General features: G+C 31.9%; 1 protein-coding gene and 1 pseudogene across 1 annotated transcript; both read right to left on the reverse strand.

Moving 5' to 3' along the window:
* Positions 1-1,069: 1,069 nt before the first annotated feature.
* LOC112771397 (LOB domain-containing protein 33-like) lies at positions 1,070-2,709 on the reverse strand. Its single transcript, XM_029297468.2, has 2 exons — positions 2,385-2,709; positions 1,070-1,527 (listed from the first exon to the last, which is right to left on the reverse strand). The coding sequence occupies exons 1-2, from the start codon at positions 2,661-2,663 to the stop codon at positions 1,144-1,146; spliced, it is 663 nt and encodes a 220-aa protein (XP_029153301.1). The 5' UTR covers positions 2,664-2,709; the 3' UTR covers positions 1,070-1,143.
* Positions 2,710-3,538: 829 nt separating this feature from the next.
* On the reverse strand, positions 3,539-17,207 carry LOC140183603 (uncharacterized; annotated as a pseudogene).
* Positions 17,208-27,116: the final 9,909 nt, after the last annotated feature.

The following is a 27,116-nucleotide window of genomic DNA, read 5'->3' on the forward strand; positions in this document are numbered from 1 at the left end:
TTGTTTTTATTGAAAATGATAAAATTAAATAAAAAATTAATAAAAACATAATTAGTAAAAAGTTAGAACCCAAAACAGCAAACAAATTCAGATTATTGAGAATACTCATATAAGCCGAATAAGAGAAAGTAGACTCAATTTGATTTGCATTTATTTTTACAAAAAACAATTGGATTCCTCATTAAAAAAGGACGTTTCAGCTTTTAATTTTTATTATTATTATTTTGAGACAATACGAATTTATTAAAAAAATTATCAAATAGTACTGAAAATTATTTGTGAGAAATTTTATTTGTAATGTGTGAGAATTTTAAACTCAACAAAATTTTTTAAGCAATAAAATGAATTACTATCATTATTATCACTACCTTTTTTATTTTTGTTATAACTTTTATTTTTATTATTTTTATTTTGCAATTATACTTTATCATTATTATTATTTCTTCTACTACCAACAATACCAACACCATTAACATTACCATTATCTTCTCTCATTCTTATGTGGTGCTATTTTTTTAAAACTGCAATTACTTTTTTCTTTTTACGACAACATTTTATGCAGTGACTTTCTCTATTTGATCACCACGATGAAAGAATTTTTAAAAAAATTACTAAGTTTATGAAGTTTAAAATTAAATGCACAAATTATAAATAAAATTTCTATAAAATTAATTTTTATTACTATTTAATAAAATTTTAACAAAATTCATATGATCTCAAAATAACGATATTGGGAGCCAAAATGTCCCTTTTTTTTTTGGTGGTTACATGTCGTAAAAATTAACAGATATTTGAAACAAGTATTTTCTCAAGAAAGTGTTGATACAGCCAATAGATTCATAGTTTTGCATAGCAAAGGTTAACCATACATTTTTATAGAAGTTTGTACATCGTTTAATAAGGCTTGGGGGAAAATTAACAAGCGAAGGAAAAATGAGATTTTAGAATTACCGATAGCTTGAACTGTATAGTTTTGAGCTCTTTAGACTGTTCCTTTTGCAGAGGAACTCCTGGATGTACTTAGTTTGTATGATTATACATATTCACAAAATAAAATAAATGTCGACACAAACATGCATTCACTCTTGTGCAATATAATCATGTAGCACAATCAGTTTAATATTGTTCTGGCTTTGATTATTGCTAGTTTCCAATAATGTCAGCATTATTATTATTATGCTTGAACCATGGATGATTAAGGAACACATCCTGGTCAATTTCAGACAGAAACTTCTCCAGGGAGATGGGATCTGTCTCACCATATAATAAATGATCTGTGTCCATCAATAATAATCTTTCATACTCTCTGTCAATTTCTTCATCGCTAGAAAATTGATTAGCTAGTTGACTTTTATAACATTGACTCCTTGTTCCTTCTTGCACAATATACTCTATTCCGTTGTTGATGTTCATCATCGGTGATTGATGAACACTACCACAATAATTCTCAACACCAAGACATGAGGAATTCTTCATCATGAAATTATTTCCTAGTATATCATCTATCTCCCTTTGCAAGCTTGCAACCTGCCCATAACAAGGTTGAAATATGTTACTCTCTGTTCACAATATCACTCATTCATTTTGATTATTCACACACTAATTATCAACCCAAAATTAAGAATTGATTACAAAACTGTTTGTAAATTAACTTTATTTTGTATGACCAATTTATTGTATAGATGTTTTATTGTTTATTAATACTTTTTAACTAAAAAAGATTAGAATGACATACGTTATCTAAACTATATGGTAGGTGTGACAAGATATAAGAAAGTTGATGGGTCGGATAATAATTAATTAAGGGATGTATTCAAATAAAGAGGTTAAAAATGTCTTTTTTTAAGATGTTTTGTAATAATTAAAAGTTAACATATATAACCGATTAAACCGCATTATTTTGTTTAAAATTAGATCAGACAAATCAGTTTAGTCGAAAAATTAATAAATTAAATTTTGAATCAATCTAAATTAATATTTTTTATAAAAAATGACTACAATATTTCTATTATAAAAAATAACTAAAATACCCATATATATATATATATATTTATTTATTGAAAATTCTAAATCCTAACCCTACTGACGGTAGAAAAGAAAATGACTAAAATTTAAAATTTTCATAAAAAATAATATATATAACAGAAGTATTTTAGTTATTTTCTATAATAAGAATATTATAGTTATTTTTTATAAAAAAAAAAATATTAATTTTGACCAGTTCAAAATTTGATTTATTATTTTTTTTATCAAATTAATTTATCTAGTCTAATTTTAACAAAAATAATACGATTTAATCGATTATATATATTAAATTTTAATTATTAAAAATTATTTAAAGAAAAAAGACGTTTTAAACGTGAGTGGCTCCATTAATCAAGTACCTGTTGCTGCAATACATAGATATAAGCAACACAACCATAGATAGGATCGTGCATGCGAGCGAGAGCTTGGTAAGTTATGGTGATAGCAGCGTCACTTCTGTTGTGCAACGGAAGGTGTAGCAACAGTCTAGAGACGTTGCTAGCACCAAACACCTTATGAACTGCCGCAAAATGGGTTGATGCCTCATCATAGGAGAAGTAAGGGGAAAATACACAATCTCTTGTGCACCTTCTCCTTAGGTACTTGCATGCTCCACATGAAGACCCAAACCCTTTCATGACTTATATATATTAATACTATTTATCGCTTTACTAATTTTCTTAGTAGTACTGGCTATAGATTAGTTTTCTCTATGGAGGCGAACTCGTGACTCCACTACTTCTTATAGCCGCCCCAACACTTGGGATATATGGATGGCCAATTTTTTTTTTTAATCATTCATTTTAATAAATCTCACTTATCTACTCTTCTACTTTTATATTTAAAGATTAATGTTTCACATCCAAATTTTTTTAAAAACTAAATTTAATCAAATTAAACAATAAGACTTGAGATAATACTATTTATAATTAATTTTTATTAATGTTAAACCAAATTTGTTAGATTTAGTTAACAAAAACACTTTAATATATAGTATTATTATTCATATTTAAAATGAGTCTAAAGTAGTAAACATTGCGAAAATATTTTATAACAAAAGATATTAATAAAAAACTACCAAAATTTATTACTTTTGGTTTTATTTAATGTATTCTTTAATAAATAAATTTTAAATAAAGTAAATTTAGACGGTTTGGGTTGATTTTTTTCTCTCTAATATTATCGTAAATATTAATATGCAAGCTATATAACATTATGAGTTTTGCTAGAGAATCAACTAGGGTCCAACTAATTTCTGCCAACTTTCTAATGGATTGGATTTCAAAACCCGTCTTAACAAAGGTAAGTCGATATACATGGATGTTTCTTATGCTAAGCATTATGATGTTTCTTTTTCATACTAAAATGATATTTTTTAATGTATTTTTTGAATTTTTGGTATTACAGATGTGGATATTTCTATTTTTTAAGAATTATATAGTTTTTTTTAAATCGTATAGCTGGACATTTCTTTTGTTAAATATTGGGATTTTTTTATATTAAATGGATTTTTTTATATATTTTTGTAATTGTTCAAAAACAGCCTGTGCTCCACCACTCCTTCTTCCTTGAACAAATCCTGAAGCTGAACCGAATTGTACTTTCTGCAAAACTGCACTACCTCCATCGGCATCGCAAGGTCGCTCTTTCGACACAACTAGAAAATTGTATAATACAGACAGATTTACAAACAGATTTGATCTGTATATAATACAAACGAATTTTTGGTTACCGACGAAATCACCGATGGATTTTGTCTCTCTGTAAAGCCTCGTCGAAAATTATTTACCGACGGATTTTTTCCATCAGAAAATTACCGACGGTTTTTTACCAGTTACCGACGGATTTTCCCTCTGTAAATTCTCCATCCATTTCCCTGAGGCGTTGAACTTTCCGATGGATCTTTTGTCGGTAATTACAGACGGACTTTCTGACGAATTTTCCGTCGGTAATTATAGACGAATTTTTCGACGGATTTTCCGTCTGTAATTACAGAGATTTGCTGATGGAATTTTTGTCTGTAATTACAGACAGTTTTTTTGACGGATTTTACATCTGTAATTACAGACAGATTTTTTGACAGATTTTTTGTCGGTAATTGAAGCCTTGGAAAACCACTCCAAACTCTGAATACAGACAGAAAATCCGTCTGTAAATCTGTCAGTAAGGTAAAATAGAAAATTTTTAGATTTTTTAACTACAAAATAAACCTATTTTCATACAAAATAAATATAAATTTAATAAATACAAATTTTTATCTAATTTGTATTTGAATATTTATAATATTTTAAAAAATAAACAAATTCATCGTATTATCAAACTAAAAGAAAAGTACTATAAATAAGCAAGTCAATATAATTCAAATCATAAACAAAATGTATTGATACATCAACTATAATCCTCAGTGTATTGTTCAACTATACTAAATTTATCAGCTATAATTCATAACATTATATTATATGAGAAAAATTACATTATGCAAATCTCTACAAGTCAATCAACCAGTATCTTGCGCATGCTTTGAGTAATGTTGTGTTGCTTTATATCTCTTAATGCAATTGAAAAAGGGCTACACTTCTTACCTGAAAATATTTTAAAGTACTGCATGTCAGTAAAAGTACACAACAGTAAAAAATACATGAAAAAATGTCAATAGTGAAAGTTATTCACTTTGTTATGGCACAAAAAACTCATTACTCAACATCCTAATAAAAATTATGTCAATTGAATGCATAAGAACTAACCATGATTAGTACAATATGAAAATATTTCAATATATAATTTATTAACTCTCAGAAATAAAAGACCAAACAAACAAATTTTATGAAAAGAAAAGGCCAATGAGCATAATTGTTCAGTCTTTTCCAGCTTTGTGTGGTAAACATAACTGCAGCATTAATATAAAGAATAAAGCCAATCTAGTAAAAAATCAGGAACCAAAGTCTTCAAAACCAGGTTGTTTAGATTGATAATTGAAGAAAACTATATCTTGGATTGTTTTACCCAAGCACCCAATATTACAGAAGGCTAAGAGTACCACCCATTTCTTTGAATCATCATACTTTAAGGTGCTAGGGATCGAAACACAAGCAGAATCTACATTCCTTAACGAGTCACCCCTGACACTCTATTCAATCTGCACAAAAATAATTTCAGGTGCTCATGCTTCTTGTCACCAGTTGTGGAGTGCTTCCAGCAGCTTAAAGGGACCATATGAATTAACTAATTTGCCATGAAAAAAATGAAATTAGTAAATTAGTTTTCAATTCAAAAGTTGAAAATACAAAAATTTGGCCTTCTATATATTTTAGTTCATGGACTTCCAACAAAAATTTTTAGAAGTTGCAAAATCAATTTCTAGGACTAAGACTAGGAACAATTCTAATATATAATGCAAGGAGTAATGATTTCCATAGATCCCAACTAAGAACAATTAAGTTATTTTCAATCAGCCAATAAACTATACAATGCACTAGTAGAAATAGGGCAACCCACTTAAGAGGAATTTAACAAAAGAATAAGGAAAGAACAAGAACATCACTTTCATATAATATATATAGAGAGAAAGAGAGAAGAGTGAGAGAGACAGACCAAAAAAAATAAACGTAGAAAGAAGGAAGACTGAAGGAAGACAGACCAAAAAAATAAATGCTTTTGTATTCCACTCCCTCAGTGCTGTGATGAATCTAGCCTATTACATTCAGCATTGTTGCAGTGGCCAATACAGAAGGAAGACAACCAACGAATCTTGAATCTAAACTCAAACATAGATAATAATAAGCATTCATTTAAATAATGAGATCTAATTGAGTGTTAATTAGTTGTTAATTATTATTCTTACCCAATAGCAAAGAGAGAAGAAGATTCTCACAACGCTTGAGAAATTGCCAGTGAAAATGTGTTTTGAGTCCCAACCTCCTTATAATGTGATCTAAAAATGTGAGTGGGATCACAGGGTGCATCTTCCAATTCAAGGTGGACAGAATCAGAAGCTCCATTCTCTGAATAGTCTTTGCCTCAAACACATATTTTGCATCTTCTACCTGATGATTATTCATGATCAAATAATCACATTATTAGAAATGTCATGATGAGTTTTTTGATATAAAAGAGAAAAAAACACGTACTTGAAGGTCCAAGAGAAGAGGTACTTGACTTTCTTCAACTTTAGCAACCAAAGAGATGCAAGTGACAGAGGTAAGTTGGATCATCCATGGCTTCTCCCTTTGAAAATGGAAGCTCAAGAGGAACCTATCCAAATAAGTATAAATAGAAAAAAGGATTAGGAAAATCATCAATAAAATTTGGAGAGGTAAGCTGTCTTTTCATAACTTTCTGTCTTCACATAAATTTGGAGAGGTAAGTTGTCTTCACAGAACTACTAAATAATTAATAAAAGAGTGAACATTTAAGATAAATAAAGATACATAAATTGAACTAGGCAAAGCAATTACAACTAGAATGTGAATACAATACACCTCTAGTACACATATCTACGCAACATTATCAGCAAACTGTCTAGAAATCAGAACTGCATCCAAAAGAAAGAAGCCATTGTCAGTGCAACAGTAATTTCTAATCCATATTGATTTAGGCACCACCTAACTGAGCATCAATTCAAGACGTACCCGTGATCTGAAAACTCATCTTTACCAGATTTGCCCACAATGGATGTAGCAAGTACAACCTATATAGGTGAAAAAAATTCAGAACATAAATTCAGAGTTGTATAAAATAATTCAAGCAAATAGAAAGAAAGACCGAAGTATTCCCCAACCCAGTTAAATGTATCATTTTGCAAAGGAATCCAGCATTGCTCCAACCTCACAATTTTGGCTATGCTCAATGGGCAAGTAACTTGCATATAATCTAATTCATCACCAATTTTGTACGAAATAGCATTTACAGCAACCTATCATAGCTAAATTTGAGGAGAAAGGAAAATAACACCGGGTATCATAAGCTAAATCAGAAGATCCAACAGTAATCTTAAAGAACATTCAAATACAAACCTCACCATGAATAGATCTCAATTATAAGGCAAGTATGTACAATTACACAACACGAAGCCCATGTAAATGTAAAGCCATATCACAGATTCAAATTACATGCACATATCAAAATTGTAGCTGATAAAGAAGCCTAAAATAAATATTGAAGTGCGGGATTGTGAGGAAACAAAAGGGTTACCATGTCTGCGTTTGATCTTTGAAATGACGGAAGTGATTATTGTCTCAAATTGAATCTGACAAGAAAACAAAGTCTGTAATAGTGTTAGGAGCCATGAGATCAGATCGTGAGACGAGAAGAATGTGCAGTGAGGGCAAGTGAATGAAGAACTCGAAGAGAGAATACAGAAAATAGAAAGAGAAATAGAGGTTATTGGAACGCGATCTGAAATTCAGAAGCGCAAATCTAAATGGAGGGGACTGAAACACAGCTCAAACAGAAGTAGGAAAATGGAGCTCGTAAGCGAATGATCGAATTGGCAAACATTTAAACAGAAAAAAGAGAATGGAATGGGCAAAATTGAAAATCTAACCTCCAAACTTTGGCTAAATTAGCAGATTGCAGGTTTGGGTTTGAAAGGAGAGACGCGAGCAACACACGGAAAAGATCAAGAAAGGGGTGTGACGGAGCTTCTTCGTGGACGGAGCGATGGAGAGAGCGACGACGGTGAAAGAAACTCCTGCGATGGAGAAAGCGTGGACAGAGAGAGGAAGAAGCTCTGAGTTATCAAAGCGATGGAGAGAGCGTGGACGGAGCGATGGAGAGCGCACGGATGGAGAGAGGAAGAAGCTCCTGCTAAACTTGTGTGGCATGTGAATGGACCGAGAGGATAGGATCTGAGTTAGGGTTAACTCAATATTTCTGACGGAAAATTTTAAATTACAGACGGATTTTTTGTCTGTAATAATTTAATAAAATGTTACGTTCTTGTCCATTTAATTACAGACAAATTTTACGTCTATAATTATTTCCCATGAAAAAAAATTAATTTTTCTGATAGAATTATCGACAGATTTTCTTTTTCATCTGTAATTTATGCTAATTCAATTTTTTTTTATTTTTCAACAAAAAATTCCTCTGAAATTTTGTCTGTATTTCCGTGGGATAAAATCCGTCGAAAATATCCGTCTGAAATAACTAGTTTTCTAGTAGTGCGAGTCCTGACACGAGCTTTGTTTCATCGACCACCACAATGAATGTAACACCCTACCACACAGAGTCTTATGCTTAAGTCATAAAGTTGAGGTGGCAAGGTATTATGACCTCTAAAAGTAAAAAAAAAAAATATATATATATATATATATATATATATATATATAATAGTTGAAAGGAATTTTATCTAGAAGCCTGTGAAGAAAAATTAAACAAAGCGTTAAATAGAAAATTGCATCACTCGCGTAAGCGATAAGTATGAAAGAAGAATTCCAAAGATATATATAACAAGGCTTCTGACCCGACTCGCGAATCTAGAACCGGCCAAAGCAAATATATACATATACATATATATAACCCGAAAGAGTAATCCCAAATATATGACCAAACACCTGTTTCTCCAAGTCAACCTCTAGGAGGGACAAAATACAAGGATGGAGAATCTATACACATATATATACAAAGCATAAAACAAAATACAATAACCCTAGGATAACCAACTTCGCTTGCAGAGGAAACTCCAGACGCTCACCGAGGTGCATCTCGACCTGCATCTGAAAAACAACAATATCGTATAGGATGAATAGCTGATTCCTTACCAAATTTTTGGGTGGGTTTCGTAGAGGATTCCGAGACGAACACGTGACCACTGATAGCTTGCCAATCGGAGCTCCGGATCAAAAGTTACATTGGATTGAAGATTTGGGTGAGGGTTTGCATGTTTTCCTCTTTTCCTCCCCTTGCTTTAGCGTGTTTCAATGTGTGGCCGCAAGGGAAATGAGCTGAAGCTCATGGGTATTATTGTTTTGAGTTGGGATTTGGGCCCAATACGAGCGTAGTTCATCCGATTTGTTCCGTTCAGCTCAATTTTGGGCCAAACTCTTTAAAATTAGTGTCAAAATTTCTATTTTAATTTTCTCTACACCATTAAACTATAAAATTTTATTTTCTAATTTCTTGATTAATAATTATTTTATTGGCTAATTATTTACTAATTTCTCGAATTTTATAATGAACTTGTCGAAGGTGGCTTCCAACAGGAAAGAGCACCACCGCGGCCTTTTACAAGGTTGAGGTCGGATCCACCTCATCGGCGCCGTCGATGACGAGATCGAGACGAAAATTGTGGTCGAGGACAGAGAGCAGGATTTCGAGAGAACGTGCCTGTCCCTTAGTGCGCTTGGAGATAGGGACGCTGATGATGTTGGAGAGTTGACCGGTGGAGAGGAGATGACCAAGCTTGGCAATGACGAAGCGGCAGTGGATTCGGTGCCGAGGCCGAGAACCATGCTGGACTTGACGTACTCGATGGATTTGTCGACGGCGAACTTCTTGAGGTCGTCTTGCCTGAGGACAGGGGTGGAGAGGGTCTGACGGTGAGGGACAAAATCTGTGTGTATTGTTGTTGTGGTGTGCAGGTTAATATAGAAGAGAAGGAGAAGGTTTTTTATAGTTTTTAATTAGATTTAATTAATCAGTTTCTAATTATTTAAATTTTGAATTTAAAAATTTAAAATTAATTATTAATAATTATAATTAATTGAATTGTTCAATTCTTGACTGGTTACACACTTGATTCCCTATACTTTTCCTAATATTTTTAATTAAAACTTATCTTTAATTACCAAAAATTTTGTATTTTACGTTGGTATTTTTTAGTCACTTAGATTTCAATAATCAACATAATATAGGAAAGTTTTTAAGTATACTGGTACACTGATATTTTAGTAAATTTTAACCGTTAATCTTAATTATATATATTATCTATTTTTTATAATTAAAGTCAACGGTTAAAAACCAACAAGTTATAGCTCAAATAGTATAGTCTTTTCATACTCACCTAGAGATTGCGGGTTCGTTCGAATCCTACTTCTAACTTAAAAAAAAAAATCAACGATTTAAAATGACTAAAATACCAATATACTTATATATTTAAAAAAATTTCTATAATATATATCACCTCTCTCTAACACCTTTTTTTTTTTTTTACTGTTGAGTTACTTTAGTTAATGATCATAGCTACATGCCAAAACTTTAGTTAAATGGGATTGATCATGCAGTTCATCCCAAGGGCCTACTAATTAAGTAATTGATTATTAGATAAGCATGATCATTTGTCGTGTAAAAGCTATATAAGTTTGATTTAATCTTACTTAAGAAAAATTCAAGGTTCACTATGCTTCATGGAGGTATCATGTCAATCAAAAGCTAAGGCTGAAGGTATATAGAAGCTCTATCAAAGTATCAATCGTTTTCTGATGAGAGAAAAGAAGCTAGCTAGAGAGAAGAAAAACACTTTATAGTATGTAACTCATTATATTAATAGCTTATTTAATTTAAAATTGTATTATTTCCACCACTTTTTATATTTTATATTTTTAATAATTAAATATGATGAGAAGAATTAAATATAATAAATATATAATTTTTTTTAAACACACAAGCTAAGGAACTATATCTTTTATATTAGTTAACTTTTTCTTTAATTTTGAAATTATTTTTTTAACCTTTGCCTTTTGGGGTGTTTAGAATTTAGGATGACTGATGACGGCAAGATACTAGAGGATGGTCAACTGCCAGATATGGAATTGTGGTGATGGTGTTGGGAGAAAGAAAAAAAAAAGACAAATTAAAGAATAATATTATAAATATAAAAAAAATAGTTAAGTCATTATTACCAAAAAATATTCTCTAGTTCATTTTTTAAATATATTTTTTAAAATATTATTTTTCTTTTTTTTTTTTAAAGATTCCACGGTCCTAACAAAATTATATTCTAATATATTAAATAATATATATTTATAAATAAGAATGATATAATAACTAATTTAATGAATGATTTTTTTTATGGTTATAACTTTTTTTAACGTACAAATACCCTAAGATATTTCCGAGGCTAAGAATTAATATTAATGTTGTAATAATATTTCTTGCCCAATAAAAATCATAAAAACGAAAACGACGGTATATATATAATTCATCTAGTAATTGATGACAACGCTCTTGTTTTTTTGCAATGATGAGAGAATATTTTATCATTTATTATTCATCATATGCACGAATGCAAGGTTTATTAATTAGGAACAGGGGTTTACTATTTGGATTCTTTTTCCCTTTTTTTCTTTTTCCTTTACATTGGCACGTAGCTGAACTTTCAGCTGGGTGATTTAGGTCTTCTAATTATTTAGGAGATCCACATATAATTGTGTATGTTATGTGTTCATGCGATTATTAGTGATGATTATGACTTTTATAACTAAGTACGAGAGCGTAGAACTAACGAAGTATGAAATATATGTGAATCCTCATAATTGAAGAAAAAAAAATCATGTAACTTAGCTTGTACATTTTTTATAATTTGATTGATATGGTGAGTCTTAGACAAAAATTAAATAGAACTTTAATTCAAAAATAAAATTATTAAAATTAAATCAATTGATCGTCAAAATACTTCGTGGGCGGGTGGCGTATTTTTTTTCACTAGGGAGTCAATGAAATATTTGTACAATATATACACTGAGCTGTTTATTTAGCCTAATATGAGTTAAAAATAAAAATTATCCACGAAATAATAAATTTAAAAAATTTTATTCAGTTGTTTCACATCGAATTTCAAATTCTCCAATTTCAAATTTCAAATTTTTTAAAAATTCAGTTAGTTATTTCAAAAAAATAATCATTTGAGATCCTCAAATACTCTCTTCTTTTTCAACCGGCGGCTACCCCACTTTTATCAATAATCATCCCATTTCACCGTCGCTACTTGGCTTGCCACATGCCACTTACCCTTAATAAAAATAACCATCCACTTAAGGATAAAAATAATCATCCACATACCTAATAAATTGAACATACATATTTTAATTATATATAGCTAAACTCAATCCAATCAAAATAATTATCTACATAAAAATAAAATAACCATCCGTATACCTACTAAAATGACCATCCTAAATTGACTATTAAAATAGAAGAAGAAGATAAATAAACAGAAAAAACTATTATTGTGGTGAAACGTAATTTTGAAGGATTAGTCATGACAAAAGCGACACTGTTGTGAAGCATAGATCTCAAATCATGAAAGAAGCTAACCATGCTTGGATTCGAAGAAGAAGAGCATGGTGGTATCATCGGTGAGAAGAGACTTGAAAGAATGGGAGAAAGCGAAGGCGCATCGCATGAGGTAAGGACGGTGTCGGGAAGAAGGCACACACTGGCTGCGACGGAGGCGTTGGACGTCGGGGTTGCTGCAGTGCCGTTAGTTCAACCCACACAATATGCGCGTCATCCCTTGGCGGTGGCCTGTGCGGCAACGGCGCCAGTCAAAATAGTGTCAGTGCGATTTTCGATGGCGACTGGTGCGTTAGTGTACCGGCGAGACTCCATAAAAGAGGCATAGAACACTGATAAACTGTATTGAGAGAGAGAGGTGAGAGAGAGAGGTAGTTTATTTGTTTCCAAAATCGACGGTAATCCTAATATTTTATTTAAATTTCAAATTGAAAACTATTCAAAATTAATTAGTTGCCTATAATTTATTTTTAATTTCAAATTAACTCCATTGTACACATTGTATAAATCATACATTATCTCCTCATACTTTTTCTTTTCAAATATTACTATATTTCAACTAGTAAAAAAAAAGGGCGGAATTGTGACATATGTTGTCACTTCAACTAATTTTTTTTTTGTGTCTAAACATAGAAAGAAACAAAGCAAACAATATCCTATATCCGAGCGAATGAATCGCTGGAGATCAGCACAAGTCTCATACCAAATAATATGATTAGAGTTACTCTTGACACCATATCTAGTCATCCAATTCGCAGCTCTATTTGTTTCTCGGAATACCCACTCAACATGAACAAGTCAAGGACAAGATAAAAGCTCATGAATCTTGTGAACCAAATCTGTTACTTCAGATGAATACCCACCTGTAAGCTCATGCATGATGTGCAGAATGTCAAGGCAATCCATTTCACATATAATATCCCTCAATTCGCAATCCCAAGCTAAAACCAGCCCCCTCCAAAGAGCAAATAATTTACATCTGATGATAGATCAGGGGGAATGCTTCCAGAGCAGCCCGAAATCCAATCTCCCTTAGAATCTCTAATAATATATCCAAATTCCACTAAATTTGAATCATGATATAAGTTTATATCACAATTAACTTTAAAACTGTTGCCTACCGGTGGTTTTCAACACAGACAATTTTGGAGAGACCTAAAGACATTGTTTCGATTCCTGTAAACTTATAAGTCTTTAGCGGTAATTCTGGCCAAAGCAACAACCTTGTGGTCTGTCCAAAGATTGTCAGTATTAAAAAGTGATATAATAAATGTTAAATACATTGTTATAGTATTGAAAAGGGTTGTCACTTCAACTAATTAATAATAAATATTAAATACATTATTTTTGTATATTTTTTATATTAAAAGTGATTAATAAAAAATAAAAAAATTTATTCAACTGAATTAATATTAATTCTTTAAATTTGTTAAGAAAATAAAAAATTGTATAAGAAATTAATATAAATTAGTATTTTTTTTCGTAATAACATTGCGAAAATATAATTCTCTTAAAATTATATTAGCTTTATCCTCATATTATATATTGATCATGGTACAAAAAATTTACAAAATTAAATTTTTTAATTGTAGGGGACAAAAATTTTCGTCAATTAAAAAGACTAAAGTCTCTCTAAATAAAAAAAATTAAGTAATAAATTTTTTAATTATTATATTATATTTATATAAAAAATTTAATTTTTACTAATTAATAATTAATTTTAATATTTATTATCTAAAATTTAAAAGAATTTAATTAATATGTATATTTTTTACAATTAATAATAAAGTTTAATTTATAATAACATTCACTATCTAAAACATTATGCATATAATAATAAAGTTTAATGTTGATATATTGACAATATAAAACGTTTTACACAGTTTTACAATTATAACTATTTTTTCATGACCATTCACGCAATCAATGTAAAAGTTAGTTATTTTTACTAATATGACGTTATATAATTGAATGCATATGTAAAATGGTTTTGCACTGACAATGAATAAAAATTAAATTTATAATAATAAAAGAATGTTATGTGACACATTTTAGTTGTTAAATTAGTTTTATAATATCACTATATTTCAATTTTATTTTTAATCGTAATTAGAAAATATTATGTTGCACATTTTAATTGTCAAATTAGTAATTAGTCTTTGATAATGATATATAAGAAAAAAAATAGATAAAAAAAATAAAATGAAAGAAAAAAAACTCTTTAATTTTAGAAACAAATATTTAATTTTAATTGTAATAAAAAATAATATGTAGTTCATTTTAATTATAAAAATTAATGATATATAACAGATAAATTTTACCTAACTCATATATAAGTAAATGATTACATAATTAACTTAGAGATTAATCTAATAATTATTATATGGTGAATTATATGGTAAAAATATAAATTTATGGATTTTTTTTTAATAGAATGAAAGAGAGATTAATAAAAGTAGGATCCACATTTTGAATAATAATAAAATAATAAAAAATAATTATAAAAAATTCTATTTTTTTTATACCACTTCAATCTGTATAATATAGTGTCTCCTTATTATATTAGTCTGTTTAAATGAGTATAAAAATTTGAATTTTGTGTACATATAATTTATTAACTAACATTCTTAAATAAAATCTCAATTTGCGTTGAATTAATTTTTTATCAATCGAATTAAAAAATATCGTTAAAAAAAATGATTACCTCATGTAGCGACATTTTTGTCTGCATATTGTTAATGGTCCATTATTTTCCCGAGTATAATCTTTGTTTAATTCAAATCTTACCTTAATTCAGGTTTAGCTGTTGGCCACTCAACTGGCTGGGGTCGATAATCTACAATCCACTCTTGTTATTCCCGAAATGTTTCTAACTTTAAGAAACCTGTAGTTAAATTGTATAATTGTTAATTATTTGTTTTTTTAATTAATATCTCTCTTATTTTTAAATTTATTAAAAAATTAATATGTTTAGACAAAAAAATTATCTAGTTACATTTATTTTTTTATTAAACCTAAAAAAGATATTTTTTTAAAAGGAGCAATTGAATTTATCTAACAAGTCTTTTTAAGACACTTTTAAAATTACAATTAACAAAAAAATATTTTTTAAAATAAATATACTAAAAGTTAGTTTGATAAAGTTTTTTGAAAAAGTACGATATTTTTTAAAAGTTCAAACTCCTTATTTTGTGTTTAGTAAATCAAAAAGACCATGTGTTTGTACTTGCAGTTTTTAAAAGATCCAATACTTTTGGAAACATCTAAGATAGAGTTTTTTAAAGTTAGTTTGTGCTTTTTAAAATTTAAAAGTCTAATATAACCTCATATGTTAACTAATTTTTAAATTTAAGGTTTAATTACTTTGTTGGTCCCTATAATTTCGTAAAATTTTCAATTAGTTCTCTATACTTTTTTTTCCTTTTAATTGGATTTGTGCACTAATTTTTTTCAATTAGGTCTTTATTAACAGTAAACGTTACAAAAAAGTTAAGAATGGGTAATTTGACCATTATACCCCTCATATACTCCTTACAAATCATTGAGAATCAATAGGGTTCTGAGTTCTCACTCTCTTCGCCTCTTCTTCGAACTTCTCTTCCTCCATTTGCTTCTCTTACTCTGTAAATACTTATGGATCAAAGTCACTTATTTTCAGGAATCTCTAGTTCAAAAACTCTTGTCAAGAAGAGACATCTTTATTTTTGTGGTGAGGCAGTTGCTATGATGTCTTCTTCGGCAGTAGCAAGCCATGGAAGAAGGTATGTTGGTTGTGGGAGAATGCCAAAATGCAAGTTCTTCGAGTGGATTGATGATGAAGAAGATGAGAAGAGTGGATGGTTGAAACAAAAGGAAAGGATGGTTCGTTGCTTTTGTGGAGACACTTTGATTTTTCGGAGTTTAAGTATATCAAAAAATCCAAACAGGAGATTCATTTCTTGCCCTAACAGGAGATGTAAATTTTTTGAGTGGGTTGATGAAAAAGAAAAAAAAATCATCTGGGAAAGATGGAGTAATAAGTTCAAAGCATGAATTTGGAAGGAATAGAGAATTAGAGGCACAAGAAAGGAAGATAGATAGATTAAGTGTGGATCTAGAGAAATTAATTGCAGAGGTTAGAGAAATAGATGCTTGTGTAGAAAGGTTGTGTGGTGAGCTGAGTTCAATCGAAGAGCAATTTGCTAAAATGGAAGATACTATGAAAAAGCAAAACAAGATACTAATTATGCTGATTTTGATATTTGGTGTGTTGATTGTTGCAGTGTTATATATAAAGATGTAGAAAGTATGACTGTGATGATAATGTAATAGTCTATATAAGTCAAAAGTGTACTGTTTGTTTTGAGTGCAATGAATATATATGAAATGTTGTTTAAGTTCTCTAAATGAAAGTTGTTTCTTTGCAATTTAATATGCATAGTAACATGATATAGATAAAAAAGTAACTAAAACAAAAGATGCATTGAATTATAATAGACACTATTATTTTTTGCATTATATATTGCAGGACACCTAGATAGCCACAAAATAAATGTTTCACCGTCTCATAACAGTTTTTCACCCACATAACAAAAGTGGTCGACACTACATAATATAAGTGGTCTAAACCATAAAGAAAGCAGAGTCACAAATACCTCTTCATTCAGTGGGTCAGTGAATCTCCCAAACACATTTGATTGTGTATCATTATCCTCCACCTCAAACCCAAAGTGATCCTCATAGTCACCATCATCAGCACTGTCATCAAATACCTCTTCATCAGTAGAAGGCTCTGACTCAGCATCCATTTCAACCTCTATCAACCCAGAGCCAAAGTCATTGTCTTCATCTTCCTCAGGCACATAATCAACATCACTAGAAGTGATTTCAATTCCGTTACCTTCTCTAGCTCCATCGACAACGTATACCTCGCAATGTTTGCAGGAACTTGACACCAATGACCTAGCCATTCTCATCACATCCCCATCGGACTTCAGATCATCTCTCTAAAATCTGACTTCAAATTCATCCCAAGTTCTTTGTACTATACCCTGACATATCCCTTATACCTTAGTTGCTTTAGCTCACTCACAATCTCTTACAATGACCATTCATCAACGTCAAAATGTAAATCCTCCACAACCATTCCTCTTAAATACTCTAATCTGTGTCCACTGTCAACAAATTTGCCACCATGGTAGACCTCAATGGTGAAATCTGAATCACCCATAACTGCATACTAAAAATAAGAAAATACAATATCATAAATTCCTATTCAACCATTTTCAGAAACAAAAAAACTCTAATAAACAATGTAACAAATTTTTCCAGGAGAAAAAAAGAAAAAACTTTCAATAACTGGTAAAGTTAAGCATTGTCTTACCTAGAAGTAGCGCAACGCCTACAAAGAGCGGTAACACCGGAGAAGCGAAACCCTCTAGCAATGTTCCAGTGGAGTTGATCTTGGCAGATGACGGAGTGTGCAACCAAAGAACGAAGAAGGGAAGGAAGGTGAAGAGATTTTTCTCTAAGTTTTGGAGAATGAACAATTTTTGTTTAAGTTTGGGAGGGTTATTTTGGTCTTTAAGAAAATAAGAGTGAAAGAGAATTAGGAATTTAAAAAAAAGTTAGAGAATCATTTATTTAGGAATGAAATATTCCATTAAATCTAACTGTTTGGTCATGGTAGAGACCTAATTAAAAAAATTGGTGGAGGGACCCAATTAAAAGGAAAAAAATATAGGGACCTAATTGAAAATTTTGCGAAATTATAGGGACCAAGAAAGTCATTAAACCTAAATTTAATGCATATATTTATATCTATTTATAGTATTTTTAAATTTTAAAATTTTTTTTACCAAACACAATTATTGTTACTTGTATTTATTGAAAGCAATTTTTAATTTAATTTACCAAATATAAATATTATAACTTTAAAAATTTATCTTTTAAAAATTAATTTTTATAAATTACTTTTAAAAAATAAAAGATTTATCAAATGAAACCTAAAAATTTAATTTTTTATAGTATACCCTTAATATATGCTTAAAAACACATTTTAATTAGATTTTTTTTTGGTTGATAACATTAACAGTGACGACCTTGTCAACTTAAAAGCTTGTTAATAATTATGCAAGACATACTAATAGTAGTCCTCCTTTACAAACAAAGTTACCACGAAGAGAATCTCAATTTCTTAACTTCGCCCACACTAATTAATATATAAAAACACCAATAACAACTTACGTTAGCGAACTTATTCTTATAGAAGTCATTCAAATAAAAATGTTTAAAACGTATTTTTTAAAAATAATTTTTAGTAATTAAAATTTAATATATATAATTAATTACATTATATTATTTTTATTAAAATTAGATCAAATAAATTGATTTAACAAAAAAAATCAATAACCTAAACTTTAAATTGACTAAATAAATATTTTTTTTATAAAAAATGGCTACAATAATTTTATTATAAAAAATAATTAACAGATTCCTATTATATATATATATATATATTAATTTTATAAAACCTAAATTTTAACTCTATAATGACATAGAGATAAGAGAAGGGTTATGATTTTTGGTTCTCAAAATTTATATAATAATAATAATAATAATAATAATAATAATAATAATAATAATAATAATAATAATAATAATATTTTAGTCATTTTTTATAAAAAAATATTAATTTAAATCGGTTCAAGATGTAGTACTGTAGTTCACTGATTTTTGAACTAAAATTAATTTGTCTGATCTAATTTTGATAAAATAATAGGATTTAATTAATTATATGTATTAAATTTTAATTACTAAAAAACATCTTTAAAAAAAGACGTTTTAAACATTTTTATTTAAGTGGCTCCTTATTCATATTACTGTCTATCATATGATTATCTAATAATAAGATGTGGGGATAAAGGATAGGATGTGGTGAGAGGACATGATTATCTAATAATAAGATGTGGGGATAAAGGAGAGGATGTGGTGAGAGGAAGCTAAGAAAGGCTAAAGGAGGAGCCGATAGACAACACCACTTTCACATTCACAACTTTCTGGTTTCTATCGACTAAATCCTCATTTTGGTCTTTGAGATTTACGCGATTATTCATATTGGTCCCCGAAATTTAAAATTACCTATATTAGTCTTTCAGATTCAAATCCGAGCACCAATATGGTCCCTCGACTCTTTCCGGCGATGATTAAGCAAACGGAGTGTTAAGATGACACATTTCCTGCCACGCTATATGATGAGTAAAAGACGTATCATTGGCGCCCAAACAAATTAGAAATAAAGAATAGTGGAGGTAGAGAAGAAGAAGAATACTTTATTTTGGGTCTCCATCGTTTCTTCTTCCTTCATATACAAAGCGACCACATTTCTGACTTGTTTGAGTGCCAAGGATAAACGACGTCGTTTACTCATCATCCAGCGTGGTAAGAAAGGTGTCATCTCAAAATACTATTTATCTAGTCATCGCCAAAAAGAGTTGAAGAACCACATTAGTGACCAAACTTAAATTTATAGAATCAGTATAGATAATTTTAAATTTCGAAAATCAAAATAAATAATCGTGTGAATCTCAAAGTCCAAAATATTAGTCGATTTCTATCACTCGAATGTGTTCTTATCTTTGACCTATGGTCATGCATGTACGCGCAAATAGAGGTTTGTGAAGAGAAATTGTTGATCAAAAATATTTTTCGATGAAGGCAAATGGTTTGAAATAGTCAAGAGATCAAAGACATAAGCAATTTTCGAAAAGATACACGTGCAAGCATTAGACGGAGGTACTCGACATGGATTCGATCTCAAGGCTTTTTATTAAATCGAACAGGCCTAATCGAACAAGGTACTCGAGTCAGGTAATCGAATATGTTATTCGAATGAGTGGATCGAGCAGTTATAGTAGTGGAGAAGTTACATGTTTTTATCACGCGAAGAAATCATGGGTAACATTTATAGGTAAAGAGGCGGGAATAGTTACCAAAAGATATGCATTCAAGGCTGTGATTTTGTAATTAATTGTAGTTAATTGTCAGTTACCAAATGTAGATTACAAATAGTAGAAAGTTTTAGGGAATAAAGGTTGGAACTTTTACTCAAAAAAATATTCAAGCACACTCATATCTCAGGGAGTTCTTGAGTCTACGATCGAGTAACTTTTCTGTAGGGTTCCTTCCATGTTTTCATTCCTTCAATTTATCTTTCTGTAAACTTTATTTTTCAAGTAAATTTATCTTTCGAAGTATTATTTATCTTCATTGTCCAATTTACATTCCCGCATTTTAGATTTTCATGTCAAAGTCTTATGACATAGTTGAAGGCATTTTACTGTTTTCTTTCAATTTCAACGTAAATCTTTCCGTTTTCAGCATATTTCCTTTTTGAAAACTTTACTTTTTCATTTCCTTTCTTGATTTATAAATTTTAACTTATCTTTATTTCCAATTCTTGTCTAATTGAAGACACTTTGATGCACTTTTAGAAAATTAGTACCTGCAAAGAGGAGTAGGTTTCGCTCACAGACCACTAGATATCTAACCACATTGATTTGCTAAAAATCGACAAAAAAAATTGGCACGCTCGGTGGGACAGTTTTAAAAATTCGAAGTGTGTCAAATAAGTATTTTGCGGTGTCATCAGTGTATGAGATTACGAAGTGGAAAGATCATTCACATGGCTGATGAAATGTCAAATGTGATTGGTGATTCATCTACCAATGATAACATACCAGTGTCCGTGCAATAAGCGAATGTGACTTCACGTTTGGAAGGCGCAATTGGAACTTAAAGTATAGCAGTTACGACTGTTCAAACTGTAAACGTTGGACGTAACACTCGTCCACGTGGCTCTTTGCCACCATTCCAGCCTCCATTAACCACTGGTTAGCCTTCATATGGTCTTCCTCCTGGTTATACCCCACCAGTGGGTGGTTTTGTTCCACCTATTCGTTTTGGGAGTACAAGTGGAGTGAATAATATTCAAAACCCACAACAGTATTTCGAGTATTCTCGTGATTATAATGTGGGTCTACTTCGAATATGCTAATTCAGTGGCAGTATATCGACAACAAGTAGAGAAAAGTCAACATGATTTAGTCAATTTATTAACTCAACAAATGACCACATTCTCAATCCATTTATGGCTTATCACGAATTGAAATTCGAACATCTTGCTAGGCAAGTCGAACGTATTGCTCGAATCGTAGATTATGAGAAAGATGAGGGGCATAATGCCAGGGGAAATAATGAAAGATTAGAAAATATATTTCAAAACAAAAATAATTTTTTTAATAGAAAAAATCCTCATATAGTTTCCCAGGGTTAAAATGCTGATGAATATCTGGCCAGATTACGTGCTAATCATGGCGGTGAACATTATCAGGTAACCCGAATTGTGGAAGAAGTACTGAATCGAGTTGGTCTGAATGTAGGTTTTATGAATCGACCACACTTTGTGTTTGCTTTTTCCCAAGTTGTTCAAATAGCAGAAGTGCCAAGATGGGTGAAAAATCCAAAGATAGTCACAAAGTTTGCTGGAAAAGTTGGAGAATCAACCACTGAACATGTTGCTCGATATTTGGTTAAGATTGGGAACTTAGCCAATGATAAAATTTGAAAATAAATTTTTTTCCTTCTTTATTAACAAAGAATGCATTTACTTGGTTTTCGAATCTCAGACCAAATTTGATAACAACATGGAATCAGTTGGAAACTGCTTTTTACGCTCAGTTTTATCGAGGGAAAATGAATGTGGTGGTTATAGATCTAGTGGCTCTGAAACGTGAAGATGGTGAAACCATTGATGATTATTTAATACGTTTCAAGAACGCTAGAAGTAGGTGCTATGTGTCATTACCTGAAAGTGAGATAGTGAAAATAGCAACTATGGGGCTAGGATTTTATATGCACAGAAAGCTACTCAATGTGCATATCCCTGATTTAGCCCATTTGGCTGAAAAGGTTCGTCAGACCGAACTCATGAAAAAGGAGAAAGAGAAGTATAGGAGTGAGCAAAGATCGAAGAGTAAACCTTTTACTCGAAAAGAGAAAGTTGCTTATGTGACCATGGAGTCCTCGGAGGAGGAATTCGATTTTGAAACATAAGTCAATTTGGCCAAACATAAGAAGGGCCCTCCGTATGTTTGTTCTTTACTCAAAAAGCTTCCTAATAATGAAAATTCGAATGATTCAAAACTAAAAAGTGAAAAGAAATATAGTTTTGATATCTTGAAATCTGATCAGATTTTGATGTGTTACTTAAAGATAAATGACAAACCCCAATTTGACGGTTTATCTTGTATTGATTTTAGGGGATTTTATAACCTTCTACCCACATTTATTCAATGAAATAGCATGGTTTTGTATATTCTCCTTTAATTGTGCTTAAGAGTGAAAACATGCTTTTTAGGTCTTAAAATGAATAAATTTAATTCACCTTGATTCCATTAGATGTCTTGATATGTTTGTTAAGTGATTTAAGGTTTAGGAGGCAAGGATTGGATCAAGGGAATGAAGAAAGAAGCATGAAAAGTTGGAGAACTCATGAAGAAATGAAAGAACCGGAAAGCTGTCAAGCCGACCTCTTCGCACTTAAACGACCATAACTTGAGCTACAGAGGTCCAAATGATGCGGTTTCAGTTGGGTTAGAAAGCTAACATCCAGGGATTCGAAACGATATAAGATTTGCCATAGTTGCTACAAGTATGGTGGCGCGCACGTGCATAGTACGCGCACGCGCCGTTGCTGCCACCTAGTCCACTTGAAGCAAAACGTGGCTAGCGATTTTAGAAGCCTTGTGGGCCCAATCCAACTCATTTCTGATGCTATTTAACCCAAGGAGTGAAGAGGGAACCATATGTTAGTTATCATTAGTTTAGTTTAGTAGTTAGAATTAGTTTCTAGAGAGAGAAGCTCTCACTTCTCTCTAGAATTAGGATTAGGATTAGGATTAGTTCTTAGATCTAGGTTTTAATCTTTGCTTTCTTCTACTTCTACCTTTCAATTCTTTGTTGTTACATTCATCTTCCTCTATTCTTTTGTTGTAATTTCCTTTATGTTGTTCTTGTGTTTTGATGTAGATCTACTTTTGTTTCTTCTACTCTCTTTCAATTCAATAAGAGGTAATTCATAATAATTGTTCTTCTTTTCTTTTCTATTGTTGATCTCTTGCCTTTGTAGTTAGATCTCTCTTTAATTCTTGCAATTTATGTTGTTTACTTTTATTGCCTTTTATGTGTTTGTTGAAATGCCTCTTCTAGATTTAGTGTAGATTTTGTTCCTCTTGGCCTAGGTAGAGTAATTAGTGACACTTGAGTTATCTAATTCCTTTGTTGATTGATAATTGGAGAGATTGCTAATTGGTTTGGAGTGCACTTAAGCTAGTCTTTCCTTGGGAGTTGGCTAGGACTTGTGGCTCAAGTCAATTCATCCACTTGACTTTCCTCCATGGTTAGAGGTTAACTAAGTGGTAGCAATGAACAATTCTCATCACAATTGAGAAGGATAACTAGGATAGGACTTCTAATTTTCATACCTTGCCAAGAGCCTTTTATAGTTGTTAGTTTATTTTCATTGCCATTTACTTTCATGTCTCTTATCCAAAACCCCAAAACAACTCAAACCAATAACAAGACACTTTATTGTAATTCCTAGGGAGAACGACCCGAGGTTTGAATACTTCGGTTTATAAATTTAGGGGTTTGTTTTAGTGACAAACAACTTTTTGTATGAAAGGATTATTGCTTGGTTTAGAAACTATACTTCGACGAGATTTTATTTGAGAAATTCTAAACCGTCAAAAATCCATTCGTCAAAATGGCGCCGTTGCCGGGGAATTGCAATGGTGTTGTGTTATTGGTTATTGTATATATGTGAATATTGTGAATAGCTTGATTTTTGGATTGCTTACTAGTTTTTGCTAGTCTTAGTATTTTGTTTCATTATTTCTTATTAGTTTTTGTTCCTTATTTTCTCTTTCCATTATGAATTCTCATTTTGGCTATGAGTGTGATTACAACTATGTTGTAGGTGATGAGGACTATAATGGAGATATGTATCAAGGATGGGACAACCAAAGGTGGGAGGAGCCATATGCATATGATCAATCTTCTTGGCAACAACCTCCACCAATGAACTATGAAGAAGAGCCATTCCATGATGCATACCAATCAAATGGCTATGGTGAATCTCCTTGTGACTTTCAAGAACCACCACCATATGCTTATGAGTCATATCCTCAACATGACCCTCAACCACACTCACAAGCCTATTTTCAACAAACACCTCCATATGACCATGATCCTTACCCACCATACCAACCTCCTTTTGAACCATATGAGCCATACATGGAACCACAATTCCAAGATTACTATTCCCAAGAACCACCTCAATACACACCACCACCTTACCAAGAAGAACCACCTTCCTATAATGAACCCTTTCTCCAAAATGATGAACCCTCCCATCCACCCCAATCTCTAATGGATGAAACCCTCGGTGTTTTTCTTCAAGGACAAGAGGAGATGACAAGGGATGTGCAACAATTCATGACCGCCTTGGATGAGGTGGTAAACCGGCTAGCATCCCAACTTTTGGACACTCAAGAAACTCCCATAGCTACATGTGGAGAATCTAAAGAGGAGCATAGCTTAAAGGAGAGATTGGAAACTTCGGTGGAAAAGGAGGAATGCTACTTTGTGTTAGAACAATTGGAGGAACCTATGACCATTGAAGAAAAGGAAGAAGTGGTTGAAGACCTAGGAGATGTGGAACCTCCATGGGAATCTAGAGTTATAGAAAACTCCTCCAAGATGATTGAAGTTGATGTTGAGGAGGAATGTGCACAACCTCCAAGGCATATCCCAAATGAAGACTTGGAAGGAGTGAAGCAAGAATTGAGTTTTCTTGGTGATGAAGATCATGCATCCAATCTTCTTGGTGAAGAATCCTTTGAATTTGAAGAACCTTCTCCCAATGAATTTAAAAGTGATGTGGAGGTAGATTTCTCTCAACCTCCCATTTATGACTTGAGTGATGGAGAAGAGTTAGAGGAAGTTGATGAACAAAGAATTGAGAATGAAGAAGTTTATAAAGAGGTGGAGATTGACAAGGAAGCAAACAAGGGAGTAGAGCTTGCAAGTACAGTGGAAATACCTCTCCCCAAGCCACCACCATCCACTCTCTCATTCAAGTGGGTAAATTCCTTATACTCAAGCTTTATTATTCCCCTTGAATATGGTTTGCTTGAAACGGATGGTCAACTTAGATATATTTGTGGCTTTAAGAGTAAAAAGGAGATGGTTAGTGGTTGGAAATTCCATCCTAGGTTCACCATGGTTACATGTCCAAAGCTTGATAGCAAAGGTTGGTGTATAACTAAAGTACATGGGTCTAGAAGGATGTTTGGTCACTTTGTTGAGAATTCACCTTACTCACCACCCACATGGATTAATGATAATCAACTTGGAGATGGGTGTGAAGACAAAATATGGGATCCGGGAACACATGAGGATCAACATTGGGAGCCCATGGTTTGTGAAGAACTCCATCAAAGCTTGGAGATATTAATCTTGAATGATGGAGCTTATTGGAAGTCCAAGCATTGGTGGAAGTTCCAAGATGAGTACAAGCACAAGCCACCTTGAGAGAAGCTCCCCATAAGTCCAACTTAAGGACAATAAACAAAAGTGCTAGGTGGGAGACACCCCACCATGGTAACATCTTTTCATTTTCTTTCTTTGTACATATTGGTAGAATTAGTTTAATTTCATGTTTTTATTGGTTTGTTAAGTTTAGTTAGAAGTATAATCTGATTAATAAGGTTTTAGGGTGTTTTGGTAGTTGTTTGGAGGATTGAAAGGCTTGGATTGGTGCAAGAACTTAGAAAAATTTTGAAAAACAGAACACCATCCACGCGTGCGCGCACCTAACGCGTACGCTCACCTGAGCATTTTTTGACCATCCACGCAGACGCGCACTGTACGCGTACGCGTGGATGCAAAATTTCACCTCTAGCCAAAAACCCGAGAGTTAGGCCTGCACTGTGCGAACATTGGGCCTAAGGCACAAGTCTATGCACGCGTGCGCGCACCTGGCGCGTACGCGCAAATGATCTTAAATTCGCAATGCGCGCACACGCACACTGTGCGCGCGCGCGTCGATTGCACAATCTGCACCCCCGGTACTTTTACCCGAGAGTTGTGCCAGACTTGGGCCGACATTATGCCTCCAGCCTAACTCGATGCACACGTGCGCGCACCTGGCGCGTACGCGTCCTTCAACCAATATGCACATCGACGCGTAAGCACGCATGACGCGCACGCGTCGGTAAAAAAAAAAAGAGTTTTTTTCTCCCCTTCCATTTTCTTTTGCTTATCACATTCGCATACTTCTACTCTTCCCATTTTCATTTAGTTTTTGTAGTATGTTTTCGTTTTTTTTAGTCATTTCAATAATGGTGTTGGATTCTTACACTCAATTGTTGAGAAATTCTTGCAGTATTTTGGTGCTTCTTGACTTGTTTGATATTGTTGGGTGATGAAACTTTTAAATCAATGCTTCATCTTGTATAACTCTTATGTCTTTGTGCATTGATATGACTTCATATTGTCTTTCATGACCCACTTCTTCTTATGTGAACTTGATGTGCCATATGCTCTTCACGCTTTGCTTTTACTCTTGCATCAAGTATTAGTTAATATGCCATTAGCTTATATTGTTTTCTCACTTACATGCGTAGCTAACATGTAGTGAGAACCTTACTCTTATTTGGCATTAGCCCCGCCTATGTTCTATTTGCTTCGATATCTTTGTTATAGGCTTAACTTTCTTTCTTTTTCTTCCCTTTTTGGTTGGTCACCAAGACGGGAGA

The sequence above is a fragment of the Arachis hypogaea genome, chromosome 3 (assembly GCF_003086295.3).
Source record: "Arachis hypogaea cultivar Tifrunner chromosome 3, arahy.Tifrunner.gnm2.J5K5, whole genome shotgun sequence".
Classification (NCBI taxonomy): Eukaryota; Viridiplantae; Streptophyta; class Magnoliopsida; order Fabales; family Fabaceae; genus Arachis; species Arachis hypogaea.

Coding starts and splice junctions, on each gene's coding strand:
- LOC112771397 (XM_029297468.2), bottom strand. CDS start 2,663: ATGAAAGGGTTTGGGTCTTCATGTGGAGCATGCAAGTACCTAAGGAGA. Junction 1,528..2,384: donor TCTATGTATTGCAGCAACAG/GTACTTGATTAA, acceptor TGTTATGGGCAG/GTTGCAAGCTTGCAAAGGGA.